This window comes from Oncorhynchus mykiss, chromosome 7, assembly GCF_057628025.1.
Source record: "Oncorhynchus mykiss isolate SJ-2025 chromosome 7, ASM5762802v1, whole genome shotgun sequence".
Lineage (NCBI taxonomy): Eukaryota > Metazoa > Chordata > Actinopteri > Salmoniformes > Salmonidae > Oncorhynchus > Oncorhynchus mykiss.
The window spans coordinates 56,016,636-56,042,360 of NC_143028.1; the positions used below are offsets into that span (position 1 = coordinate 56,016,636).

The following is a 25,725-nucleotide window of genomic DNA, read 5'->3' on the forward strand; positions in this document are numbered from 1 at the left end:
ATAAAAAACGTTCCCGTTTTAAGCGCGATATTTTGTCACGAAAAGATGCTCGACTATGCATATTCTTGACAGTTTTGGAAAGAAAACACTCTGAAGTTTCAGAATCTGCAAAGATTTTGTCTGTAAGTGCCCCAGAACTCATTCTACAGGCGAAACCAAGATGATGCATCACCCAGGAATTAGCAGAATTTCTGAAGCTCTGTTTTCCATTCTCTCCTTATATGGCTGTGATTGCGCAAGGAATGAGCCTACACTTTCTGTCGTTCGCCCAAGGTCTTAGCAGCATTGTGACGTATTTGTAGGCATATTATTGGAAGATTGGCCATAAGAGACTACATTTTCCAGAGGTCCGCCCGGTGTCCTTTGTCTAAATTTGTGCGTAATCTTCAGGTGCGGTCATTTTCTCCTGGGATTCAGGAGAGAAAGCATGTTTCCAAGAACGATGTATCAATGAAGAGATATGTGAAAAACACCTTGAGGATTGATTCTAAACAACGTTTGCCATGTTTTCAGTCGATATTATGGAGTTAATTTGGAAAAAAGTTTGCGTTTTGAGGACTGAATTTATGGATTTTTTTTGGTAGCCAAATGTGATGTATAAAACGGAGCTATTTCTAATACACAAGGAATCTTTTTGGAAAAACTGAGCATCTGCTATCTAACTGAGAGTATCCTCATTGAAAACATCAGAAGTTCTTCAAAGGTAAATGATTTTATTTGAAGGCTTTTATGTTTTTGTTAATGTTGCGTGCTGGATGCTAACGCTAATGCTAACGCTAAATGCTAACGCGAAATGCTAACTCTAGCTAGCTACTTTTACACAAATGATTGTTTTCCTATGGTTGAGAAGCATATTTTGAAAATCTGAGATGACAGTGTTGTTTACAAAAGGCTAAGCTTGAGAGATGGCATATTTATTTCATTTCATTTGCGATTTTCATAAATAGTTAACGTTGTGTTATGCTAATGAGCTTGCTGATAGATTTACACAATCCTGGATACAGGGGTTTTTTCATAGCTAAACGTGACGCAGAAAACGGAGCGATTTGTCCTAAACAAATAATCTTTCAGGAAAAACTGAACATTTGCTATCTGAGAGTCTCCTCAATGAAAACATCTGAAGTTCTTCAAAGGTAAATGATTTTTTTGAATGCTTTTCTGTTTTTTTGTGTAAATGTTGCCAGCTGAATGCTAATGCTAAATGCTACGTTAGCCATCAATACTGTTACACAAATGATTGTTTTGCAATGGTTGAGAAGCATATTTTGAAAATCTGAGATGACAGTGTTGTTAACAAAAGGCTAAGCTTGAGAGCTAGCATATTTATTTCATTTCATTTGCGATTTTCATGAATAGTTAACATTGCGTTATGGTAATGAGCTTGAGTCTGTATTCACGAACCCGGATCCGGGATGGGGAGATAAGAAAGGTTAACAAACTACAGTTTTAGGCAAGTCGGTTAGGACATCTACTTTGTGCATGACACAGATTATTTCACTTATATCATAATTCCTGTGGGTCAGAAGTTTATATACACTAAATTGACTGTGCCTTTAAACAGCTTGGAAAATTCCTGAAAATTATGTCATGGCTTTAGTTAGAAGCTTCTGATTTGAGTCAAATGGAGCTGTACCTGTGGATGTATTTCAAGGCCTACCTTCAAACTCTGTGTCTCTTTGCTTGACATCATGGGAAAATCAAAAGAAATCAGCCAAGACCTCCCCAAATGTAGACCTCCCCAAGTCTGCTTCATCCTTGGGAGCAATTTACAAACCCTGAAAGTCCCACGTTCATCTGTACAAACAATAGTACGCAAGTATAAACACCATGGGACCAGCCATCATACCACTCCGGAAGGAGACGCGTTCTATCTCCTAGAGATTAACGCACTTTGGTGCAAAAAGTGCAAATCAGAACAACAGCAAAGGAACTTGTGAAGATGCTGGAGGAAACGGGTACAAAAGTATCTACAGTGCCTTGCGAAACTATTCGGCCCCCTTGAAAATTGCGACCTTTTGCCACATTTCAGGCTTCAAACATAAAGATATAAAACTGTATTTTCTTGTGAAGAATCAACAACAAGTGGGACACAATCATGAAGTGGAACAACATTTATTGGATATTTCAAACTTTTTTAACAATTCAAAAACTGAAAAATTAGGCGTGCAAAATTATTCAGCCCCCTTAAGTTAATACTTTGTAGCGCCACCTTTTGCTGCGATTACAGCTGTAAGTCGCTTGGGGTATGTCTCTATCAGTTTTGCACATCGAGAGACTGACATTTTTTCCCATTCCTCCTTGCAAAACAGCTCGAGCTCAGTGAGGTTGGATGGAGAGCATTTGTGAACAGCAGTTTTCAGTTCTTTCCACAGATTCTCGATTGGATTCAGGTCTGGACTTTGACTTGGCCATTCTAACACCTGGATATGTTTATTTTTGAACCATTCCATTGTAGATTTTGCTTTATGTTTTGGATCATTGTCTTGTTGGAAGACAAATCTCCGTCCCAGTCTCAGGTCTTTTGCAGACTCCATCAGGTTTTCTTCCAGAATGGTCCTGTATTTGGCTCCATCCATCTTCCCATCAATTGTAACCATCTTCCCTGTCCCTGCTGAAGAAAAGCAGGCCCAAACCATGATGCTGCCACCACCATGTTTGACAGTGGGGATGGTGTGTTCAGAGTGATGAGCTGTGTTGCTTTTACGCCAAACATAACGTTTTGCATTGTTGCCAAAAAGTTCAATTTTATCTTCCATAAAGGCCAGATTTATGCAATATACGACTGATTGTTGTCCTATGGACAGAGTCTCCCACCTCAGCTGTAGATCTCTGCAGTTCATCCAGAGTGATCATGGGCCTCTTGGCTGCATCTCTGATCAGTCTTCTCCTTGTATGAGCTGAAAGTTTAGAGGGACGGCCAGGTCTTGGTAGATTTGCAGTGGTCTGATACTCCTTCCATTTCAATATTATCGCTTGCACAGTGCTCCTTGGGATGTTTAAAGCTTGGGAAATATTTTTGTATCCAAATCCGGCTTTAAACTTCTTCACAATAGTATCTCGGACATTTATACGGAGACTTGATTACACACAGGTGGATTGTATTTATCATCATTAGTCATTTAGGTCAACATTGGATCATTCAGAGATCCTCACTGAACTTCCGGAGAGAGTTTGCTGCACTGAAAGTAAAGGGGCTGAATAATTTTGCACGCCCAATTTTTCAGTTTTTGATTTGTTAAAAATGTTTGAAATATCCAATAAATGTCATTCCACTTCATGATTGTGTCCCACTTGTTGTTGATTCTTCACAAAAAAATAGTTTTATATCTTTATGTTTGAAGCCTGAAATGTGGCAAAAGGTCGCAAAGTTCAAGGAGGCCGAATACTTTCGCAAGGCACTGTATATCCACAGTAAAACGAGTCCTATATCGACATAACCTGAAAGGCCGCTCAGCAAGAAAGCAGCCACTGCTCCAAAACCGCCATAAAGAAGCCAGATTACAGTTTGCAATTGCACATGGGGACAAAGATCATACTTTTTGAAGAAATGTTCTCTTGTCAGATGAAACAAAAATGGAACTGTTTGGCCATAATGACCATTGTTATGTTTGGAGGAAAAAGGGGGAGGCTTGCAAGCCGAAGAACACCATCCCAACCGTGAAGCACGGGGATGGCAGCATCATGTTGTGAGGGTGGTTTGCTGCAGGAGGGAATGGTGCACTTCACATAATAAATGGCATCGTGAGGATGGAAAATTACGTGGATATATTGAAGCAACATTTCAAGACATCAGTCAGGAAGTTAAAGCTTGGTCGCAAATGGGTCTTCCAAATGGACAATGACCCCAAGCATACTTCCAAAGTTGTGGCAAAATGGCTTAAGGACAGCAAAGTCAAGGTATTGGAGTGGCCATCACAAAGCCCTGACCTCAATCCCATTTAAAAAGTGTGTGCGAGCAAGGAGGCCTAAAAAACCTGACTCAGTTACACCAGGTCTGTCAGGAAGAATGGGCCAAAACTCACCCAACTTATTGTGGGAAGCTTGTGGAAGGCTACCTGAAACGTTTGACCCAGGTTAAACAATTTAAAGGCAATACTACCAAATACTTATTGAGTGTGAGTAAACTTCTGACCCACTGGGAATGTGATGAAATAAATAAAAGCTGAAACAGATCATTCTTTTACTAGGGTTAAGTTTCAGGAATTGTGAAAAACTGAGTTTAAATGTATTTGGCAAAATGTTTTATTGGTCCGCAAAAGTAAAAATGACTACTTTTATGTGAATGAATGAGGCGGAACACACCTCATTTCAAACTGTTATTAGAAAATAAAAAACGTGATAGAAAATAATTTAAAAATGACAATAAAAACATTCTGCGTGCTTTGGTTTGAGGGCAGGCCGGATTAAATGTACTGTTACATAACAATCACATTCTGGAATGGAGAGAACATTATAACATCACGTGCATAAAAAAACTCATGCTGGGGCGACAGTTAGAAATATTTGGAACTCACGCATGAAAGTGTTAAGCCCCACACTGTGTCACTCCATCCTTGCTGTGTGTGTGTGTGAGAGTTTTTTTTTTGACATCTGTTGGGAGAAATGACTGATTTACAGTTCACGAGGGTTGCCTAATCACCATATGAAGTTTTGGAAAGATGTGACCTTTTTAACCCTTCGAAACAGCCCCTATGACCCCAACTTAAGGCACTTCCGGTTGACACAGGAAGCTGAAAGTGAACACATATCCTCTTTGGGGTAGGCTCTTACATAATGTTGAGTTTTAAGTCTTTATGTTAAGAACTGACTGATTTACAGAGGGTTGAATGAGTGTGTGTGATTTCAGAAAATCACAGAAATCTCACGGCGCTCCGAAACCCACCTTACCGGATTCGTCTAAACAAACCGCAACTGGATCTGTAACTTTTTTGAAAAAAAAAAAAAAATCACATTTCTTTTAGCATCACCAATTGTACGATTTATCTTAAATTACGATAGATAAATGGCTGGTTCTTTTTTTCCATGACACCGTAGGTTCATGTACTTTGACGTGAAGCGGTCAAATTAGCGCTCTATTTTCGTTTTTGACCTTTAATCCCAGAAAAATGGCCTTAACTCAAAAAGTGTTGAGGCCTCGATGCCATTTTTTCCGGGGCTAAGGAGGAGGACCCATGCCAAATCTTTCAGTCTCTTGAGGGGGAATAGGCGTTGTCGTGCCCTCTTCTCGACTGTCTTGGTGTGTTTGGACCATGATAGTTTGTTGGTGATGTGGACACTCTGTAGTCCGTACCACAGCACACCGCACACATATTCACCAGTCACTCACAGGATGTCTAAAGTTTAAACAGGCTGTCAAACTCTGCCCGTCTCAGAAGTAAGTTAGAACTGATTTTCAGTTTAGTATTTGACTGCCTGCTTCATGTATCATTAGGCATACTGCAGCATTTACAATATACCTCTGAAAATAGATGCAATTAGAAAGGAAGAAAATGCAATAACCCGTAAATAAACCGCATGAACATGGGTCAAATGCTTTTTCCCCCATCTTAATTTCCCCATGATGGACAGGCTGAGCAATGGATGGGGTGCTGAATGTGAGAAGAGCATCCCAGCGCTAAGACAGACTGGGCCACTAAGGCAGGAACTCAATATAACCCCTCATACCAATGTTAATACAGTGTCTTTGTTTACAAGACTTGGCACATCTTATTCTGAAAATTGGAAATGTAAAACTAGGCCCTGCTCTGTACTGTGTAAATGCTGCAATGCAGTAGTAATTGAATTGAGCCCATAATGTACTGCCAACCCAGCAGTGGAGGAGTTCAACAGGCAGGCAGGGTGGTGTGGTGCGTGACTGGCTGTGTGTGAAGGAGAGTGGGATAAGCTGGCCCTGCCCGAGGGAGAAATTGCTCTGATCCCTGACTGTGACATTGAGATTTGACACCACTCTCTGGAGGCTGGTGGTCCCCATGAGGGTCTTAACTGGGACAGCCCTACTGTCTTCTAGGATATTCTTGTACCTTGTGTTACAGGTTTTGGTTTTGGAGTTTGGTTCTATTTGGGGGTGAACGTGCCCTGATTGGAGTCACCCTCGTTGGTCAGGATGTGTTGCACCTGTCGCCTCAATAGTAAGTCATTAGTTTCACCTGTGCTGGCAGGTTTCAGGAAAACTGGGAGCGAGTGAGGAAGCAGTGTGCCGGGATGAGTACGTCACTTTAATATTGGGCCCGTGTCTGTATCTCTGTGCCACAGTGAGGTGCCCCTGCCCGTCTTTGCTCAGTGTCCAGTCAGCCCCTGCAGTGAGGGGCCGAGACGCCTCCCTGCTCTGGTCCAGTGACTGGAGCAACACCATGTCACAGTCCTGCCTTGCTCCAGCTATGTTGTTTTCATTTGAGGTCAGGTCTCCAAAGTGCTCCTGCTTTTTCACCCCTACATACAAAACCGGCAGGCCTCCTCCTTACAGTTCTCTCGCTCTCTTTTGTTTTCATTCTGACCTTGACTACATATTGAATTATATTGGCCCGCTCTATGCTTTCAAACAAACCCAAAATCAGTTTGAGAGCTGTTTATACATAGGCGCTCAGCGTGAATTGCGAATGACAGGCAAATCCAACCCGTCTCAACTCCAGCTAATCTGTGGCAGACAAACAGCAGGCCAGGCATGGGAGCAAACACCTGATGCGGGGATTGAGGGTCGGTCAAACATCCAACTACTGAACAGGCACAGAGCTGGGGAAGGGCAAGGTGAATTACCAGAAGAATCATCCTGGTCTTTCACGTAACTTTCCTCTTAAATGTGTAGTCCCTGGGGTCATTTGCACAGCTGCAATTTTAAGCACAATAGCAGAGCTCCTCCAGAGAACATCTCACCTAACCCCTGCATATGTGTACCAGGGTTCTTTGTGCACAAGACAACCTGTATATTGAGTCCCTGGTGCACTGCTATCAGGGGTGTCATGCACAAAGTATGTGAGGAAGGGGGGGGGGGGGTCTTCATTCTATAGCTAGAGGACTCCTGATATCTTCAAGTATACGTTGTCTAGTATTGTCCCTTTGCTACAGCTGAAGTTGGAAGTTTACATACCCCTTAGCCAAAAACATTTAAACTCAGTTTTTCCCAATTCCTGACACTTAATCCTCATGAAACTTAGGTCTTAGGTCAGTTAGGATCACCACTTTATTTTAATAATGTTAAATGTCAGAATAATAGGAGAGAATGATTTATTTCAGCTTTTTTTTCTTTCATCACATACACTTAATTAGTATTTGGTAGCATTGCCTTTAAATTGTTTAATTTGGGCCAAACGTTTCAGGTAGCCTTCCACAAGCTTCCCACAATACGTTCAGTGAATTTTGGCCCATTCCACTTGACAGAGCTGGTGTATCTGAGTCAGGTTTGGCGGCCTCCTTGCTCGCACACACTTTTTCAGTTCTCCCCACAAATTTTCTATGGGATTGAGGTCAGGGCTTTGTGATGGCCACTCCAATACCTTGACCTTAAGTCATTTTGCCACAACTTTGGAAGTATGCTTGGGGTCATTGTCCATTTCGAAGACCCATTTGCAACCAAGCTTTAACTTCCTGACTGATGGCTTGATGTTGCTTCAATATATTCATATCCATTCTCTTTCCTCATGATGCCATCTATTTTGTGAAGTGCACCATTCCCTCCTGCAGCAAAGCACCCCCACAACATGATGCTGCCACCCCCGTGCTTCACGGTTGGGATGGTGTTCTTCGGCTTGCAAGCCTCCCCCTTTGTCCTCCAAACATAACGATGGTCATTATGGCCAAACAATTCTATTTCAGAGGACATTTCTCCAAAAAGTACGATCTTTTTCCCCATGTGCTGTTACAAACCGTAGTCTGGCTTTTTTATGGCGGTTTTGGAGCAGTGGCTTCTTCCTTGCTGAACGGCCTTTCAGGTTATGCCAATATAGGACTCATTTTACTGTGGATATAGATACTTTTGTACCTGTTTCCTCCAGCAGGTCTTGGCTGATTTATTTGGATTTTCCCATGATGTCAAACAAAGAGTCACTGAGTTTGAAGGTAGACCTTGAAATACATTCACAGGTACACCTCCAATTGACTCAAATGATGTCAATTAGCCTATCAGAAGCTTCTATAGCCATGACATACTTTTCGGGAATTTTCCAAGCTGTTTTAAGGCACAGTCAACTTAGTGTATGTAAACTTCTGACCCATAGGAATTGTGATACAGGGAATTCTAAGTGAAATAATCTGTCTGTAAACAATTACTTGTGTCATGCACGAAGTCGATATCTTAACCGACTTGCCAAAATTATAGTTTGTTAACAAGAAATTTGTGGAGTGGTTGAAAAACGAGTTTTAATGACTCCAACATTAGTGTATGTAAACTTCCGACTTCAACTGTATGTAGGGCCATCTACTTGAAGTGCTGTCTGTCTTCCCAGTAGCCTACTTGGTGTGTGATCTGCTGACTGCTCATAATTTGCAGATGATTATTGACACATCAACCAGGATTAAGGGGCAGGGCAATTTGTGACTGTTGTTGTTTCCGTAATCAGTGGCAGTATTGGAGGGGGAATGGTATCTCCTCTCCTAGGCAATCAGCAATTACACTTAACAAAAATATAAACGCAACATGTAAAGTGTTGGTCCCATGTTTCATGAGCTGAAATAAACATCACAGAAATGTTTCATATGCACAAAAACGTGTATTTCTCTAAAATGTGGTGCACAAATTTGTTTACATCTCTGTTAGTGAGCATTTCTCATTTGCCAAGATAATCCATCCACCTGACAGTTGTGAAATATCAAGAAACAAATTAAAAAGCATGATCATTATTACACAGTTGCACCTTGTGCTGGGGGACAATAAAAGGACAATCTAAAATGTGCAGTTTTGTCCCACAACACCACAGATGTCTCAAATTGAGGGAGTGTGCAATTGGCATGCTGGCTGCAGGAATGTCCACCAGAGCTGTTGCCAGATAATTTAATGTTAATTTCTCAACCATAAGCCTCCAATGTTGTTTTGGAGTATTTGGCCTCACAACCGCAGCCAACGAGTAACCACGCGAGCTGGACCTCCACATCCATTTCACTGGTCACCGCCAAAGCAAACTCCTCCTTTGGCTGCCTTTCCTTACAGTTCTCTGATGCCAATGACTGGAACAAATGGCAAAAATCACTGAAGCTGGAAACTCATATCTCCCTCACTAACTTTAAGCATCAGCTGTCAGAGCAGCTTACAGATCATTGCACGTGTACATAGCCCATCTATAAATAGCCCACCCAACTACCTCATCCCCATATTGTTATTTATTTATTTGCTCCTTTGCACCCCAGTATCTCTACTTGTACATTCATCTTATGCACATCTATCACTCCAGTGTTTAATTGCTAAATTGTAATTATTTCACCACTATGGCCCATTTATTGCCTTACCTCCCTAATCTTACTTAATTTGCACACGCTGTATATAGACTTTTCTATTGTGTTATTGACTGTACCTTTGTTTAATCCATGTGTAACTCTGTGTTGTTTGTGTCACACTGCTTTGCTTTATCTTGGCCAGGTCGCAGTTGTAAATGAGAACTTGTTCTCAACTGGCCTACCTGGTTAAATAAAGGTGAAATAATTTTTTTTTATATATATATTTCTGCAATGCAAGTAACCATTTGGCTGTACCGTTTACACCTTCTGTGGAGACCCATCCACTTAGAAAGATGTGGCCAGTGGTGTAAAGTACTTAAGTAAAAATACTTTAAAGTACTGCTTAAGTATTTTCGGGGGTATCTGTACTTTACTAATTATATTTTAGGGCAACTTTCCCTTTTACTTCACTACATTTCGAAATAAAATAATTTACTTTTTACTCCATATATTTTCCCTGACACCCAAAAGTACTCATTACATTTTGACAGGAAAATTGTCCAATTCATACACTTATCAAGAGAACATACCTGGTCATCCCAACTGCATCTGATATGGCAGACACTTTAAACACAAATGCTTTGTTTGTATTATGTCTGAGTGTTGGAGTGTGCCAATGGCTATCCGTCAATATTTTTTTTGTTTATAAAAAATTGTGCCGCCTTTATTTATTTATACTTAAGTACATTTTAGCAATTCCATTTACTTTTGATACTTAAGTATTTTTAAAACCAAATACTTTTAGACTTTTACTCAAGTTGTATTTTACTGGGGGACTTTTACTTGAGTTATTTTCTATTAAGATATCTTTACTTTTACTCAAGTATGACCATTTAGTACTTTTTCCACCACTGGATGTGGCTGGGGTTTATAGAATTTCTTTCACATGACCCATCAATTTAGACAAGTGTGTCTGGGTAAGCGTAATCTAATATTCATAAAATATTTTTACTTTCTGTTTACCTGGAATTTTTCCTTATCGTAGGCTACTACTTTAAGTCTTAATCTTTACTACACTACTAACTGTTTAGCACATGACCTCACATGTGAATCCTTAAAGAGATGGGTGGGGCTGGCTTAACAGGGTCTGAACAATGCTGAATGGGTATGGACAAAGGAGAGGTCTCCAGTAGGTACCAAAACATTCAAAGGTCCTTTTCTCGAAAGGAACCATTTTATCCAGTGTTAAAAAACAGAATTTCGCATATGTGCTCTATATGACAGAATTTTACAATTAGGTGAAATAAACTGGGTTTTTCTCCACCAAGTTTCACCACTCAAAATGTATCTAATTGGTGGAAAAACCAAGTTAGAAAATGACAAATAAAATGTATTGCTTAACATGCTATACCCTGAAAATTTGCTTAAAGAAATTAGATAAAGGTGAAGGCGTTTAACAGAGTTCAGCTCGACTCCTTCCTGTCCTCTTCCCAGGTTTTCCGGGCTCGTTTTCCCAGGACAAGTGGCAGAGAAGAGTCTTCCTCCTTGGAGCAGGAAGCCCGTTTCCCACTCGAGGCGTTCTCCAAAACTCTGGGGAGAGAAATTCTCAGAAGTGAGTCTAGGGCCTTTCATCATATATCAAGCCCCAGGTTAATGGAGCAGAAAGGCCAAATCACATTATTAGAAAATAATAAAGTAGAACAATGCAGGACATCTATGCAACAGCTGTCTATGAGTCCTGGCTCATGTGGTTGTTCCGGGGGAAAGAACAGAAGAACATTATGGTTATATCTCCCATCCCTATGTGGTATCCCCACTAATGATATAGCTAGATTAAAGCACTCCTTGACAACAGTGTTTCCAGGGAAACTATGCTGATGTGTTGGTCATGGTGGTCAATGCAGTACAGTGCAGATCCAAATTGACTGTCTACGGTCACTGCAGATGGCTAATAACATAAAGGATCTGCTCTGTTCTCTTCTCACATTCCCTTGTGGCCACATACCCATGAATACAGACAGAAGGTCAACATGTGGAGGTCATGTTTCTGCAGAAGGTCACAGACCCCTCTACACTGTCAGGCTCAGTAGGGCCCTGTGGAGTGAATATAAAACATCACTACATGTAAAGCAGTGATGGGCAACTTTGATGGGAGTGGGGGCCACAGAAAAACGGAACTCATCCTGAGGGGCCGCAGTGGCTCATGGGTCTGCAGTACCCACATCCATACACCCCTCCTGCAATTCAACACATTTTGCCATGGGGCAGAGAGAAGATTTAGCACTTTTATAACGTATTTCCTGCAATTCTACACATTTTGCCATAGGGTGGAGGAAAATGTTTGCCGTTTTTAATACGATAACTTTTGATCAATGGGCCCTATCCCAGTTGGTAATTCAATCATTCTTAATACAAGTTTAGATAGCCAGACGCTGGACTAACTTACCAATCTAAAATTGTTTTGCTGACATGGACTAATTGACTGACAGCTGATGCACAACCACATTTCGAAATTGCACCTTGTGTATTCAATTATTCTAACTCCTGGCAGGGTGCTGCAGCTCAAACAGCACAGTCTCAATAAGAGCTATGGTGGCCCTTCAGGTCACCCTCCTAGGATTCTTTATTCTATTTCACCTTTATTTTAGCAGGGAGTCCAATTGAGACCAGGGCCTCTTTTTCAAGGGAGCCCTGCATGAACACAAAATATAAAATGTACAACATTCTAACAGACAATGTAATAATAGCATACAATACTACAATTAATTTAAGAAGCAAAACACATTCCTCAACAATGAGGTCCTCCATTATCAACTTGAACTGCCCTAAAGGCACCAGAACATCAAGGTGCAGAGAGTTCCGCAGATCATTCCATATACAGGGCGCATGCAGATATACCTAATTGCGTAGAGATCAACCGGACATCTAGAGTTACCCATCTCTGTGATCGGGTCTGCTGACACGTATGTCTGTAATTTAACAATGAAGTAAGGTAGGCGGAAGTTTGCAAAAGAGGGTTTTTATAAAGAAATAGAGAACAGTGCATTGATCTACGAGACTTAAAAGAGGGCCAGCCTACTTTCTGATACAGAATGGAGTGATGTGTACTGAAACTGTAGCCCATAAGAAAGTGCAGTGAGTGCACTGACAAACATCCAATGGTTTCAATACAGAGCAGGCAGCATTCATATAGACAATATCACCATAATCTATAACCTAGATGAATGTCAACTGAATGTCTGTTTTTTTCATTGCTATTTAACGAAAGGCATGACTGTAACTGAGCTAAACGACTACCGCCCCGTAGCACTCACATCCGTCATCATGAAGTGCTTTGAGAGACTAGTCAAGGACCATATCACCTCCACCCTACCTGACACCCTAGACCCACTCCAATTTGCTTACCGCCCAAATAGGTCCACAGACGATGCAATCTCAACCACACTGCACACTGCCCTAACCCATCTGGACAAGAGGAATACCTATGTGAGAATGCTGTTCATCGACTACAGCTCGGCATTCAACACCATAGTACCCTCCAAGCTCGTCATCAAGCTCGAGACCCTGGGTCTCGACCCCGCCCTGTGCAACTGGGTACTGGACTGGGTACTGACGGGGCGCCCCCAGGTGGTGAGGGTAGGCAACAACATCTCCTCCCCGCTGATCCTCAACACTGGGGCCCCACAAGGGTGCGTTCTGAGCCCTCTCCTGTACTCCCTGTTCACCCACGACTGCATGGCCACGCACGCCTCCAACTCAATCATCAAGTTTGCGGACAACACAACAGTGGTAGGCTTAATTACCAACAACGACGAGACGGCCTACATGGAGGAGGTGAGGGCCCTCGGAGTGTGGTGTCAGGAAAATAACCTCACACTCAACGTCAACAAAACTAAGGAGATGATTGTGGACTTCAGGAAACAGCAGAGGGAACACCCCCCTATCCACATGGATGGAACAGGATTCGAGAGGGTAGCAAGTTTTAAGTTCCTCAGCATACACATCACAGACAAACTGAATTGGTCCACTCACACAGACAGCATCGTGAAGAAGGCGCAGCAGCGCCTCTTCAACCTCAGGAGGCTGAAGAAATTTGGCTTGTCACCAAAAGCACTCACAAACTTCTACAGATGCACAATCGAGAGCATCCTGGCGGGCTGTATCACCGCCTGGTATGGCAACTGCACCGCCCTCAACCGTAAGGCTCTCCAGAGGGTAGTGAGGTCTGCACAACGCATCACCGGGGGCAAACTACCTGCCCTCCAGGACACCACCCGATGTCACAGGAAGGCCATAAAGATCATCAAGGACATCAACCACCCGAGCCACTGCCTGTTCACCCCGCTATCATCCAGAAGGCGAGGTCAGTACAGGTGCATCAAAGCTGGGACCGAGAGACTGAAAAACAGCTTCTATCTCAAGGCCATCAGACTGTTAAACAGCCACCACTAACACTGAGTGGCTGCTGCCAACACACTGACACTGACTCAACTCCAGCCACTTTAATAATGGGAATTGATGGGAAATGATGTAAATATATCACTAGCCACTTTAAACAATGCTACCTTATATAATGTTACTTACCCTACATTATTCATCTCATATGCATACGTTATACTGTACTCTATATCATCGACTGTATCCTTATGTAATACATGTATCACTAGCCACTTTAAACTATGCCACTTTGTTTACATACTCATCTCATTTGTACATACTGTACTCGATACCATCTACTGTATCTTGCCTATGCTGCTCTGTACCATCACTCATTCATATATCCTTATGTACATATTCTTTATCCCCTTACACTGTGTACAAGACAGTAGTTTTGGAATTGTTAGTTAGATTACTTGCTATTACTGCATTGTCGGAACTAGAAGCACAAGCATTTCGCTACACTCGCATTAACATCTGCTAACCATGTGTATGTGACAAATAAAATTTGATTTGATTTGATTTGACCTATTCCTATAAAGCAGTGGTCACCAACCGGTCGATCTCCAAGCAATTCCTAGTTGATCACCAAACATATTTTTTTTTATTTCTTCATGCTGTTAACAGTATGTGCACTTGATTCAGCAGCCTAGTGCCGGGAAGGCAAAGTCTTCTCATTTTGAACAATTGAATGTGTCTGAAGGTAGAACTCTGCCTAGCCGTCAGCCCCAGAGTGCAAACGAAGTACAACTATAGGTATACCGCTGGTCAATCAGACAGCTCAGATCACTGTGTCTGCACAGTTACCTTGCACCAGACGAGTAAAAAGAAGCCTTGAATGCACAGCAAAGTTGATCATGTGAAATTTCAACTTTTAAAAATATGACTAGAGACTCAACAAATACAACAAAGAGCTGCTGTTTTTATGAGTAAGTTCATGTTTGCGTTGTTATTCAGCACTGTCAACACTTTGTTCAACAGTTTTCTAAGCCATAAATGTGCATTTCGCTAAGTTTGCGTTGTTATTATTAGCGGCTTGTGTCTTTTTTAATATCAAGGAATATTTCCCTTTCTCTAGTCATAGGAGTAAAAACATGAATTGGTGCATGAGGCAGAAGTAATGCAGTGCGACTTAGGCTCGCCATGAGCTGGAAGACTGTGTCCCATTTTCTCAGTGGTGGGAGAGAGGAGGGATGGTGAGTCAGGTGGGAGGCAGCCTTACCACTGCTCTCTCCTCTGATTGACCATCAGATGCAGGCCAGTAAAAAAATAAACAAAAGATTATGCTCACTCAGCTGTGCCTCACAAGTATTACAACAAATGATCTAGTACCAGTGGGATCAAATACCCAAAATGTTGAAATATAATTTCTAAATGGTATGAGAAGAACCACACTGGCAGAGAAATTCAAGCGTAGCCAATATGCAGTGAAAATGTATTGGGCCTATAGTCTACTGCACAAACCTTATCGCTACAGAACAGTTTTATTTGGTTAATGTTGCATAGGCTTGTTTTTTTTTTGTTTAAAAGAGTGATAGATCTCTGCTTGCATTTTGACTCAGAAAAGGTTGGTGACCACTGCTATAAAGGAAAACCATTTTAATTCTTAACTAACTCATCAATATGCTTCTTGAAAGATAGCTTTTCTTCAATCCAGATACCCAGATATTTATAAGCCGTGACACAAACAATGTGGGCACCATCCAAAGCACATATTCAGAAACCATCAGATACCTTTTAAAGCATTTTAGAAAATAATACACAGTTGAAGTCAGAGGTTAGTCATTAAAACTTGTTTTTCAACCACTCCACAAATTTCTTGTAACAAACTATAGTTTTGGCAAGTCGCTTAGGACATCTACTTTGTGCATGACACAAGTACATTTTCCAACAATTGTTTACAGACAGATGATTTCACTTATAGTTCACTGTATCACAATTCCAGTGGGTCAGAAGCTTACATACACTAAGTTGACTGTGCCTTTAAACAGCTCGGAAAATTCCAGAAACCTATGTTCTGATAGGCTAATTGGCATCATTTGAATCAATTGGAGGTGTACCTGTGGATGTATTTCAATGCCTACCTTTAAACTCAGTCCCTCTTTGCTTGACATCATGGGAAAATCTAAAGAAATCAGCCCAAAAATTGTAGACCTCCACACGCCAGGTTCATCCTTGTGAGCAATTTCCAAACGCCTGAAGGTACCACGTTTATCTGGACAAACAATAGTAACGTACTTTGGGGCGAAAAGTGAAAATCAATCCCAGAACAACAGCAAAGGACCTTGTGAAGATGCTGGAGGAAACAGGTACAAAAGTATCTATATCCACAGTAAAACGAGTCCTATATCGACATAACCTGAAAGGCTGCAAGGAAGAAGCCACTGCTCCAAAACCACCATAAAAAAAAGCCAGACCACGGTTTGCAACTACACATGGGGACAAAGATCGTCGTTTTTGGAGAAATGTCCTCTGGTCTGAAGAAACTAAAATAGAACTGTTTGGCAATAATGACCATCGTGATGTTTGGAGGAAAAAGGGAGATGCTTGCAAGTCGAAGAACACCATCCCAACCATGAAGCACAGGTGTGGCAACATCATGTTGTGGGGGTGCTTTGCTGCAGGAGGGAATGGTGCACTTCACAAAATAGATGGCATCGTGAGGATGGAAAATTATGTGGATATATTGAAGCAACATCTCAAGCCATCAGTCAGGAAGTTAAAGCTTGGTCACAAATGGGTCTTCCAAATGGACAATGACCCCAAGCTTACTTCCAAAGTTGTGGCAAAATGGCTTAAGGACAACAAAGTCAAGGTATTGGAGTGGCCATCACAAAGCCCTGACCTCAACCCTATAGAAAATGTGTGGGCAGAACTAAAAAAGCGTGTGCGAGCAAGGAGGCCTACAAACCTGACTCAGTTACACCAACTCTGTCAGGAGGAATGGGCCAAAATTCACCCAACTGATTTGGGAAGCTTGTGGAAGGCTACCCAAAATGCTTGACCCAAGTTAAACAATTTAAAGGCAATGCTACCAAATACTAATTGAGTGTATGTAAACTTCTGACCCACAAGGAATGTGATGAAAGAAATAAAAGCTGCATTTTTTTTTTCTCTCCACTATTATTCTGACATTTCACATTCTTAAAATAAAGTTGTGATCTTAAAACCTCTTGGTGTTAGGGGGCAGTATTTTCATTTTTGAAAAAAAAACGTTCCCGTTTTAAACGGGATAATTTGTCAGGAAAGGATGCTAGAATATGCATATAATTTACAGCTTTGGATAGAAAACACTCTAACGTTTCCAAAACTGTAAAGATATTGTCTGTGAGTATAACAGAACTGATGTTGCAGGCGAAAGCCTGAGAAAAATCCAATCCGGAAGTGCCCCAGGTTTTGAAAGCGCTGCGTTCCAATGACTCCCTATTCAGCTGTGAATGTACCATCAATAAGCTTACGCTTTCTACGTATTCCCCAAGGTGTCTACAGCATTGTGACGTAGTTTTACGCATTTCTGTTGAAGAAGAGCCATAGGCGGCCACATTGCGTAAGTGGTCACATGGTGGCTCTGAGAGAGATTCTCGCGTAAAATACAGAGGTAGCCATTACTCTAATCGGTCCTAGTGAAAAACGAATTGTCCCGACGGATATATTATCGAATAGATATTAGAAAAACACCTTGAGGATGGATTCTAAACAATGTTTGCCATGTTTCTGTCAATATTATGGAGCTAATTTTGAATATTTTTCGGCGTTGTGGTGACCGCAATTTCTGGGCGATTTCTCAGCCAAACGTGAAGAACAAACGGAGCTATTTCGCCCACAAAAATAATATTTTGGGAAAAAATGATACTTTGGCTGTCTACCTGGGAGTCTCGTGAGTGAAAACATCCGAAGTTCATCAAAGGTAAACGATTTAATTTGATTGCTTTTCTGATTTCCGTGACAAGGTTGCCTGCTGCTAGCAAGGCATAATGCTATGCTAGGCTATGATAAACTTACACAAATGCTTGTCTAGCGTTGGCTGTAAAGCATATTTTGAAAATCTGAGATGACAGGGTGATTAACAAAAGGCTAAGCTGTGTTCCAATATATTTCACTTGTGATTTTCATGAATATGAAGATTTTCTAGGAAGATTTATGTCCGTTGCGTTATGCTAATTAGTGTCAGATGATGACAACGGTCCCGTTCATGGGATGGGGTGTCACTACAGGTTAACTGACCTAAGACAGGGGATTTTAAGGATTAAATGTCAGGAATTGTGAAACTGAGTTTAAATGTATTTGGCTAAGGTGTATGTAAAATTCCGACTTCAACTGTATACTTATTTGTCCCTGCATTATGTACCAAGTCCAGTTCAACAAAGGCTTTCTGAAAACCATAAAAGTTCTGAAAGACCCTTGTCAACAGAAGGGCCAACAGAATGCACTAAAGTATCATCCGCATACAAGGGGAGGTTACAATTTCTTACAGACAAGAAAATATTGTTTATATAGATAGTAAAAGTACAGGGCCCAACATTGACCACTGGGGGACAACTTTTCATAATATCAAGGAATCGTGATTTAACACCATCAGAAGAAACACATTGTGTCCTGCCTGTCAGGTAGTTTTAAAACCAATTTCAGGCTGCCTGACCCAGGTAATTTACAATGTCATTTGTCACCAAAGAAGCAGCAGATATAGTGCTATGAATGGCCTGAAACCAGACCGATGGACACTAAACTGAGTGTTTATTAAAGATTCAACATTTTTCGCTAAGCAAGGCAGTTTAGAGATCGGGTGAAAATTATTAATGTCAGAGGGGCACATGAGGAGCCTTCCAGGCCCTAGGGATCACACCCGAGATACAGTCAGGTCCATAAATACTGGCGCCATTTAAAAAGATGACCAAAATAAATACAAATACTGATCTATATTGTATGCTCAAAGAAATTAGGAAATAATATTTTATAATAATAAAATTGCTCAGGGAAATATATTTTGTTTAGCAAGTAATAAAACAAATCTCAAAAAGATGGGGTCAAAATTATTGGCATCCCTGTTGTCAATACTCTTTTTCAATAACCTTTTCTAAAATGTTTTATGAGATTGGAAAACACTTAGGGAGGGATCTTAGACCCTTCCTCCTTACAGAATCTTTCCATTCTTAATCTACTCGTATGAACTGCCTTCTTCAATTCAAAGCACAGGTCCGGAGGCTAAGATGACCATTGCAAAATGTTGATTTTGTGGTCAATTAAACATTTTTTTTGTGGATTCTGATTAGTACTTGGGGTTATTGTAGTGCAGGAAGATCCACTTGCGGCCAAGTGTCAGCCTTCTCGCAGAGGCAACCAGGTTTTTGGCTAAATTGTCCTGGTAATTGGTAAAGCTCACAATGCCGTTGACCTTAACAATAGCCCCATAACAGCAATGATCCACCACCATATTTTACAGTAGGTATGAGGTACTTTTCTGCATTTGCTTCTGTTTTTCAACCGGGTTTGCCTTCCAGCAAGACAATAACTCCAAGCACACATCAAAATCCACAAATAAATGATTAATTGGCCACAAAATGTACATTTTGAAATGGCTATCTCAGTCTGAACACAGGGGTGTCAATTTTGTACCCTACCATTTTGAAAAAAAAAATATTACTTGTTAAACAAAATGTTTTTCTAAGAGCAATTGTATTAGTATAAAATTATACAATGAGTGTACAAAACATTAAGAATACCTTCCTACTACTGAGTTGCACCCCCCCCCCCCCATCAATAAGGAATCATAGCTTTCACCTGGTCGGTCTTTGTCATGAAAAGAGCCGGTATTCATAGTCTTTTGTACACTCCGTGTATAATTTCCCAGTTTTTTTGCCTACAATATAGCTCACCATTTAAATTATTTATTTTATAGTCATTTTTGCTATTTTTTGCATTTTTGCTTTACCAAGGGTGTCAATAATTTTGGACCCCACTATCTGTGCTCCAGGTATGAATTAAATGCCCCAACTGATGTCCAAGGCCTACTGATTTCCTCTCAGAAATTATGACATCTCTCAGTACTGTAGAGAGGTGTACTTCCGGCGCCGACAGAGAAGGCCGCCTCGCTTCGCGTTCCTAGGAAACTATGCAGTATTTTGTTTTTTACCTGTTATTTCTTACATTGGTACACAAGGAAATTGTTGGTTTTATTACATACTGTCGGGAGGAACTATTGGATATAAGAGCAACGTCAACTCACCATCATTACGACCAGGAATACGACTTTCCCGAAGCGGATCCTCTGTTTTGCCCACCACCCAGGACAATGGATCGGATCCCAGCCGGCGAACCAAAACAACGATGCCGTAAAAGGGGCAGACGAAGAGGTCTTCTGGTCAGGCTCCGGAGACGGGCACATTGTGCACTGCTCCCGAGTATACTACTCGCTAATGTCCAGTCTCTTGACAACAAGGTAGATGAAATCCGTGCAAGGGTAGAATTCCAGAGAGACATAAGAGACTGTAACGTTCTTTGCTTCACGGAAACATGGCTCACTCAAGACACACTATCGGAGTCGGTACAGCCAGCTGGTCTCTTCATGCATCGCGCCGACAAAAACAAGCATCTTTCTGGTAAGAAGAAGGGCGGGGTGGTGTGCCTTATGATTAACGAGACGTGGTGTGATCATAACAATATACAGGAACTCAAGTTCTTCTGTTCACCTGACTTAGAATTCCTCACAATCATATGTCGACCGCATTATCTACCAAGAGAATTCTCTTTGATTATAATCACAGCCGCATATATTCTCCACAAGCAGACACATCGACGGCCCTGAACGAACTTCATTTGACTCTATGTAAATTGGAAACCACATATCCTGAGGCTGCATTCATTGTAGCTGGCGATTTTAACAAGGCTAATCTGAAAACAAGACTCCCTAAATGATATCAGCATATCAATTGTGCAACCAGGGCTGGTAAAACCCTGGATCATTGTTATTCTAACTTCCGCGACGCATATAAGGCCCTCCCCCACCCTCCTTTCGGAAAAGTTGACCACGACTCCATTTTGTTGCTCCCAGCCTAAAGACAGAAACTAAAACGGGAAGCTCCCGCGCTCAGGTCTGTTCAACGCTGGTTCGACCAATCTGATTCCACGCTTCAAGATTGCTTTGATCAAATGGACTGGGATATGTTCCGCATTGTGTCAAACAACAACATTGACGAATACGCTGATTCAGTGAGCGAGTTTATTAGCAAGTGCATCGGCGATGTCATACCCACAGCAACTATTAAAACATTCCCAAACCAGAAACCGTGGATTGATGGCAGCATTCGCACGAAACTGAAAGTGCGAACCACTGATTTTAAATCAGGGCAAGGTGACTGGGAACATGACCAAATACAAACAGCATAGCTATTCCCTCCGCAAGGCAATCAAACAAGCTAAGCGTCAGTGTAGAGTTCAACGGCTCAGACACAAGAGGTATGTGGCAGGGTCTACAGTCAATCACGGATTGCAAAAAGAAAACCAGCCCATCGCGAACCAGGATGTCTTGCTCCCAGACAGACAAAACAACTTTTCCCTTTGAGGACAATACAGTGCCACTGACAGGGCCCGCTACCAATACCTGCGGGCTCTCTTTCACTGCAGCCGACGTGAGTAAAACATTTAAACGTGTTAACCCTCACATGGCTGCAGGCCCAGACGGCATCCCCAGCCGCGTCCTCAGAGCATGCGCAGAACAGCTGGCTGGTGTGTTTACAGACATATTCAATCAATCCTTGTCCCAGTCTGCTGTTCCCACATGCTTCAAGAGGGCCACCAATGTTCCTGTTCCCAAGAAAGATAAGGTAATTGAGCTAAACGACTCACGCCCCGTAGCACTCACTTCCGTCATCATGAAGTGCTTTGAGAGACTAGTCAATCACCATATCACCTCCACCCTACATAACACCCTAGACCGACTACAATTTGCTTACAGCCCCAATAGGTCCACAGACGACGCAATCGCAACCACACTGCACACTGCCCTAATCCATCTGGACAAGAGGAATACCTACGTGAGAATGCTGTTCATCGACTACATCTCTGCATTTAACACCACCCTGTGACCCCACCCTGTGCAACTGGGTACTGTACTTCCTGACGGGCCGCCTCCAGGTGGTGAGGGTAGGTAACAACATCTCCACCCCGCTGATCCTCAACACTGGGGCCCCACAAGGGTGCGTTCTGAGCCCTCTCCTGTACTCCCTGTTCACCCACGACTGCATGGCCATGCACACCTCCAACTCAATCATCAAGTTTGCAGACGACACTACAGTGGTAGGCTTGATTACCAACAACGACGAGACGGCCTACAGGGAGGAGGTGAGGGCCCTCGGAGTCTGGTGTCAGGAAAATAACCTCACACTCAACGTCAACAAAACAAAGGAGATGATCGTGGACTTCAGAAACAGCAGAGGGAGCACCCCCCTATCCACATCAACGGGACAGTAGTGGAGAGGGTAGTAAGTTTTAAGTTCCTTGGCGTACACATCACGGACAAACTGAATTGGTCCACCCACACAGACAGCGTGATGAAGAAGGAGCAGCAGCGCCTCTAACCGCTGAAGAAATTTGGCTTGTCACCAAAAGCACTCATAAACTTTTACAGATGCACAATCTAGAGCATCCTGTCGGGCTGTATCACCGCCTGGTACGACAACTGCTCCTCCCACAACCGTAAGGCTCTCCAGAGGGTAGTGAGGTCTGCACAACGCATCACAGGAAGGCCATAAAGATCATCAAGGACCTCAACCACCCGAGCCACTGCCTGTTCACCCCGCTATCATCCAGAAGGTGAGGTCAGTACAGGTGCAGCAAAGCAGGGACCGAGACTGAAAAACAGCTTCTATCTCAAGGCCATCAGACTGTTAAACAGCCACCACTAACATTGAGTGGCTGCTGCCAACATACTGACTCAACTCCAGCCACTTTAATTATGTAAAAATTGATGAAAAATGTATCACTGGCCACTTTAAACAATGCCACTTCATATAATGTTTACATACCATACAATACTCATCTCATATGTATATATTGTACTCGATACCATCTACTGCATCTTGCCTATGCCGGTCTGTACCATCACTCATTCATATATTTTTATGTACATATTCTTCATTCCTCTACACTTGTGTGTATAAGGTAGTTGTTGTGAAATTGTTAGGTTAGATTACTCGTTGGTTATTACTGCATTGTCGGAACTAGAAGAACAAGCATTTCGCTACACTCGCATTAACATCTGCTAACCATGTGTATGTGACAAATCAAATTTGATTTTGATTCATAGATGACACGCATTTCCTATTGCTTTCTCCTGAAATTTCTAACCTCTTTCTCTCTTTTCTTCTCACTCTCTCTCTATGTCTGCTCGGCCACCAATTGCCAGGGTGACACAGAGAAACCTGAGAAACAGTCACACAATGTTCTCTCAGAGAAAAAGTGCATCAAAATTCATTAACACCAAGGGTAAGCTGGTTTTCGGGTCGACAATCTGCCCAAATCATTTTCCACCACCTCCATTTCATGTGGAATAACTGGAACAGACTGGCTAAGTAGCCCCGAGACATGGGAAAATGAAGGGAGCAGTATAGAAGAATTCTCTATGGCTTGAGGTTCACTCTACTTTGGCCAGCGCTTGGCCAACAAGTCACACAGACAATTATCACATCAAGCTTTGTCTGCTTGGCATCCTCGCTAGGCAGCAGAATGGATGTGCCCTGCTAATTCAATGGCACCACAGAAGAGAAGTTATTATGTGCTTCCCTCTCTCTCACAGCAAATTTGTTAGAATGAAAGAGGACACTTGCCAGGAAAAAATCTAATTAATAGTTAATTTTGATTGCTGCCTAGTTATTCAATTTTTATAAGCAATCTCAAATTAAACAAATTTTTACTCTTATACACCAACACAAACACACTGGATCGACAGAGAGGGTGTCACGCCCTGACCTTAGTATTCTTGTTTTTTCTTTATTATTTTGGTTAGGTCAGGGTGTGATATGGGTGATGTATGTGTTTTTGTACTGTCTTTGGATTTTGTATGTTTATGGGGTTGTTTACTATCTAGGTGCTTTGTATGTCTATGGTTGCCTAGATTGGTTCTCAATCAGAGGCAGCTGTTTATCGTTGTCTCTGATTGGGAACCATATTTAGGCAGCCATATTCTTTGGGAAATTTGTGGGTTATTGTCTATGTGTTAGTTTCCTGTGTCTGCACTTATCATATATAGCTTCACGTTCGTTTTGTTGGTTTGTAAGTTTAAGTGTTCTTCGTCTTATTAAAGAAAATGTATTCATCTCACGCTGCGCCTTGGTCTCCTCCATTCAACGAACGTGACAGAGGGTTGACGTGCTTCTAGCTCTTAGGATACTTTGCAGTATTTAGTTTTTTTAATGTATTACAGTTTAAGTCGGAAGTTTACATACACTTAGGTTGGAGTCATTTTTCAACCACTCCACAAATTTCTTGTTAACAAATCATAGTTTTGGCAGGTTGGTTAGGACATCTACTTTGTGTATTTCCAACAATTGTTTACAGAAAGATTATTTCACTTACAATTCACTCGATCACAATTCCAGTGGTTCAGAGGTTTACATACACTAAGTTGACTGTGCCTTTAAACAGCTTGGAAAATTCCAGAAAATTATGTCATGGCTTTAGACGCTTCTGATAGGCTAATTGACCTCATTTGAGTCAATTAGAGGCGTCCCTGTGGATGTATTATTTCAAGGCCTACCTTCAAACTCAGTGCCTCTTTGCTTGACATCATGGGAAAATCAAAAGAAATCAGCCAATAAAGGCTGACCTCCACAAGTCATCATTGGGAGCAATTTACAAACACCTGAAGGTACCACGTTCATCTGTACTCTGACGTAGAAGTCCATCACTGGCCGCGGGCAGCATTTGGTACTTTAAAGCACGCACACATTCATCACTCCTCCCTGCTCCGTTATCAGATAAGTTAACAACGTGGGTCGACACACAAGTTAACTTCTCTGTCTTAGTACATACATTTCACACTTGTGTCAGTGTTCATATTTACTATAAGCAATATTTATTATACTTATCGATGTTGTGGAGGAGCGTGTTTGTTTGTTCTGTTCCTCTCTCTGTCCATCTCTGTAGCTTCCGGGTATGCTGGATAAGGACCCGAGCTAAGGGAATTGGGCTGACTTTGTAGTGCCTGTTCCAAATGGCTCATTAATGTAAATGAGAATATTGAAAGACACTGTCAGTAGTGATGTAATTTTGTAAATGTTAGGTTGTGATTTTGTTTCACAAACGTGTTGTAATGTATATACTTTAGTATGTTTAGTTAAATGGAAAATGTAGGATTGTATAGGTAATTGCTTAATTAATTAGTGTTCATTGTTCTGAGGGGAGGGGCTAGCTCTACAAAATGAGCCTCTCTTTCAGTTCATGGAGAGGCATTTTGGATTGAGCTTTGGATGGGGTAGCATTGTTTTTAGCTGGCCCATAAGGTATATGTTTGATGGCGGTAAAGTTGTTTTTGTTCCGGAATCACTTTGTATATGAACACCCTTGCACAGAAGAACTTTTGCGGCGCAACCATCTTTTTATTTTGATAGAGGTTAGGTTTTCCAGAATAGCCTTCTGGCCTAATCTACGTGACATGTACCAACAATAGTACACAAGTATAAACACCACGGGACCACGCAGCCATCATACCGCTCAGGAAGGAGACGCGTTCTGTCTCCTAGAAATTAGTGTACTTTTGTGCGAAAAGTGCAAATCAATCCCAGAACAACAGCAAAGGACATTGTGAAGATTCTGGAGGAAACCGGTACAAAAGTATCTATATCCACAGTAAAACGAGTCCTATATCGACATAATCTGAAATGCCGCTCAGTAAGGATGAAGATACTGCTCCAAAACCACCATAAAAAAAGC

The 25,725-nt window shown here is 41.7% G+C and overlaps 1 protein-coding gene and 1 long non-coding RNA gene across 3 annotated transcripts in view; one reads left to right on the plus strand and one right to left on the minus strand.

Moving 5' to 3' along the window:
• The first annotated feature begins 564 nt into the window (after positions 1–564).
• Positions 565–25,048, plus strand: LOC149982602 (uncharacterized). Its single transcript, XR_016497324.1, has 3 exons — positions 565–703; positions 1,072–1,133; positions 24,940–25,048. It is a non-coding gene; the product is annotated as an uncharacterized LOC149982602 (long non-coding RNA).
• The window catches only part of LOC110528165 (E3 ubiquitin-protein ligase RAD18), a 119,235-nt gene continuing 102,192 nt past the window's right edge, over positions 8,683–25,725 (minus strand). For both annotated transcript variants that reach the window (XM_021609992.3, XM_036983708.2), the window contains one exon: positions 8,683–10,953. In XM_021609992.3, the coding sequence (XP_021465667.3) occupies positions 10,827–10,953 (127 nt within the window). In that variant the 3' untranslated portion in view covers positions 8,683–10,826. The remainder of the gene's footprint in view (positions 10,954–25,725) is intronic.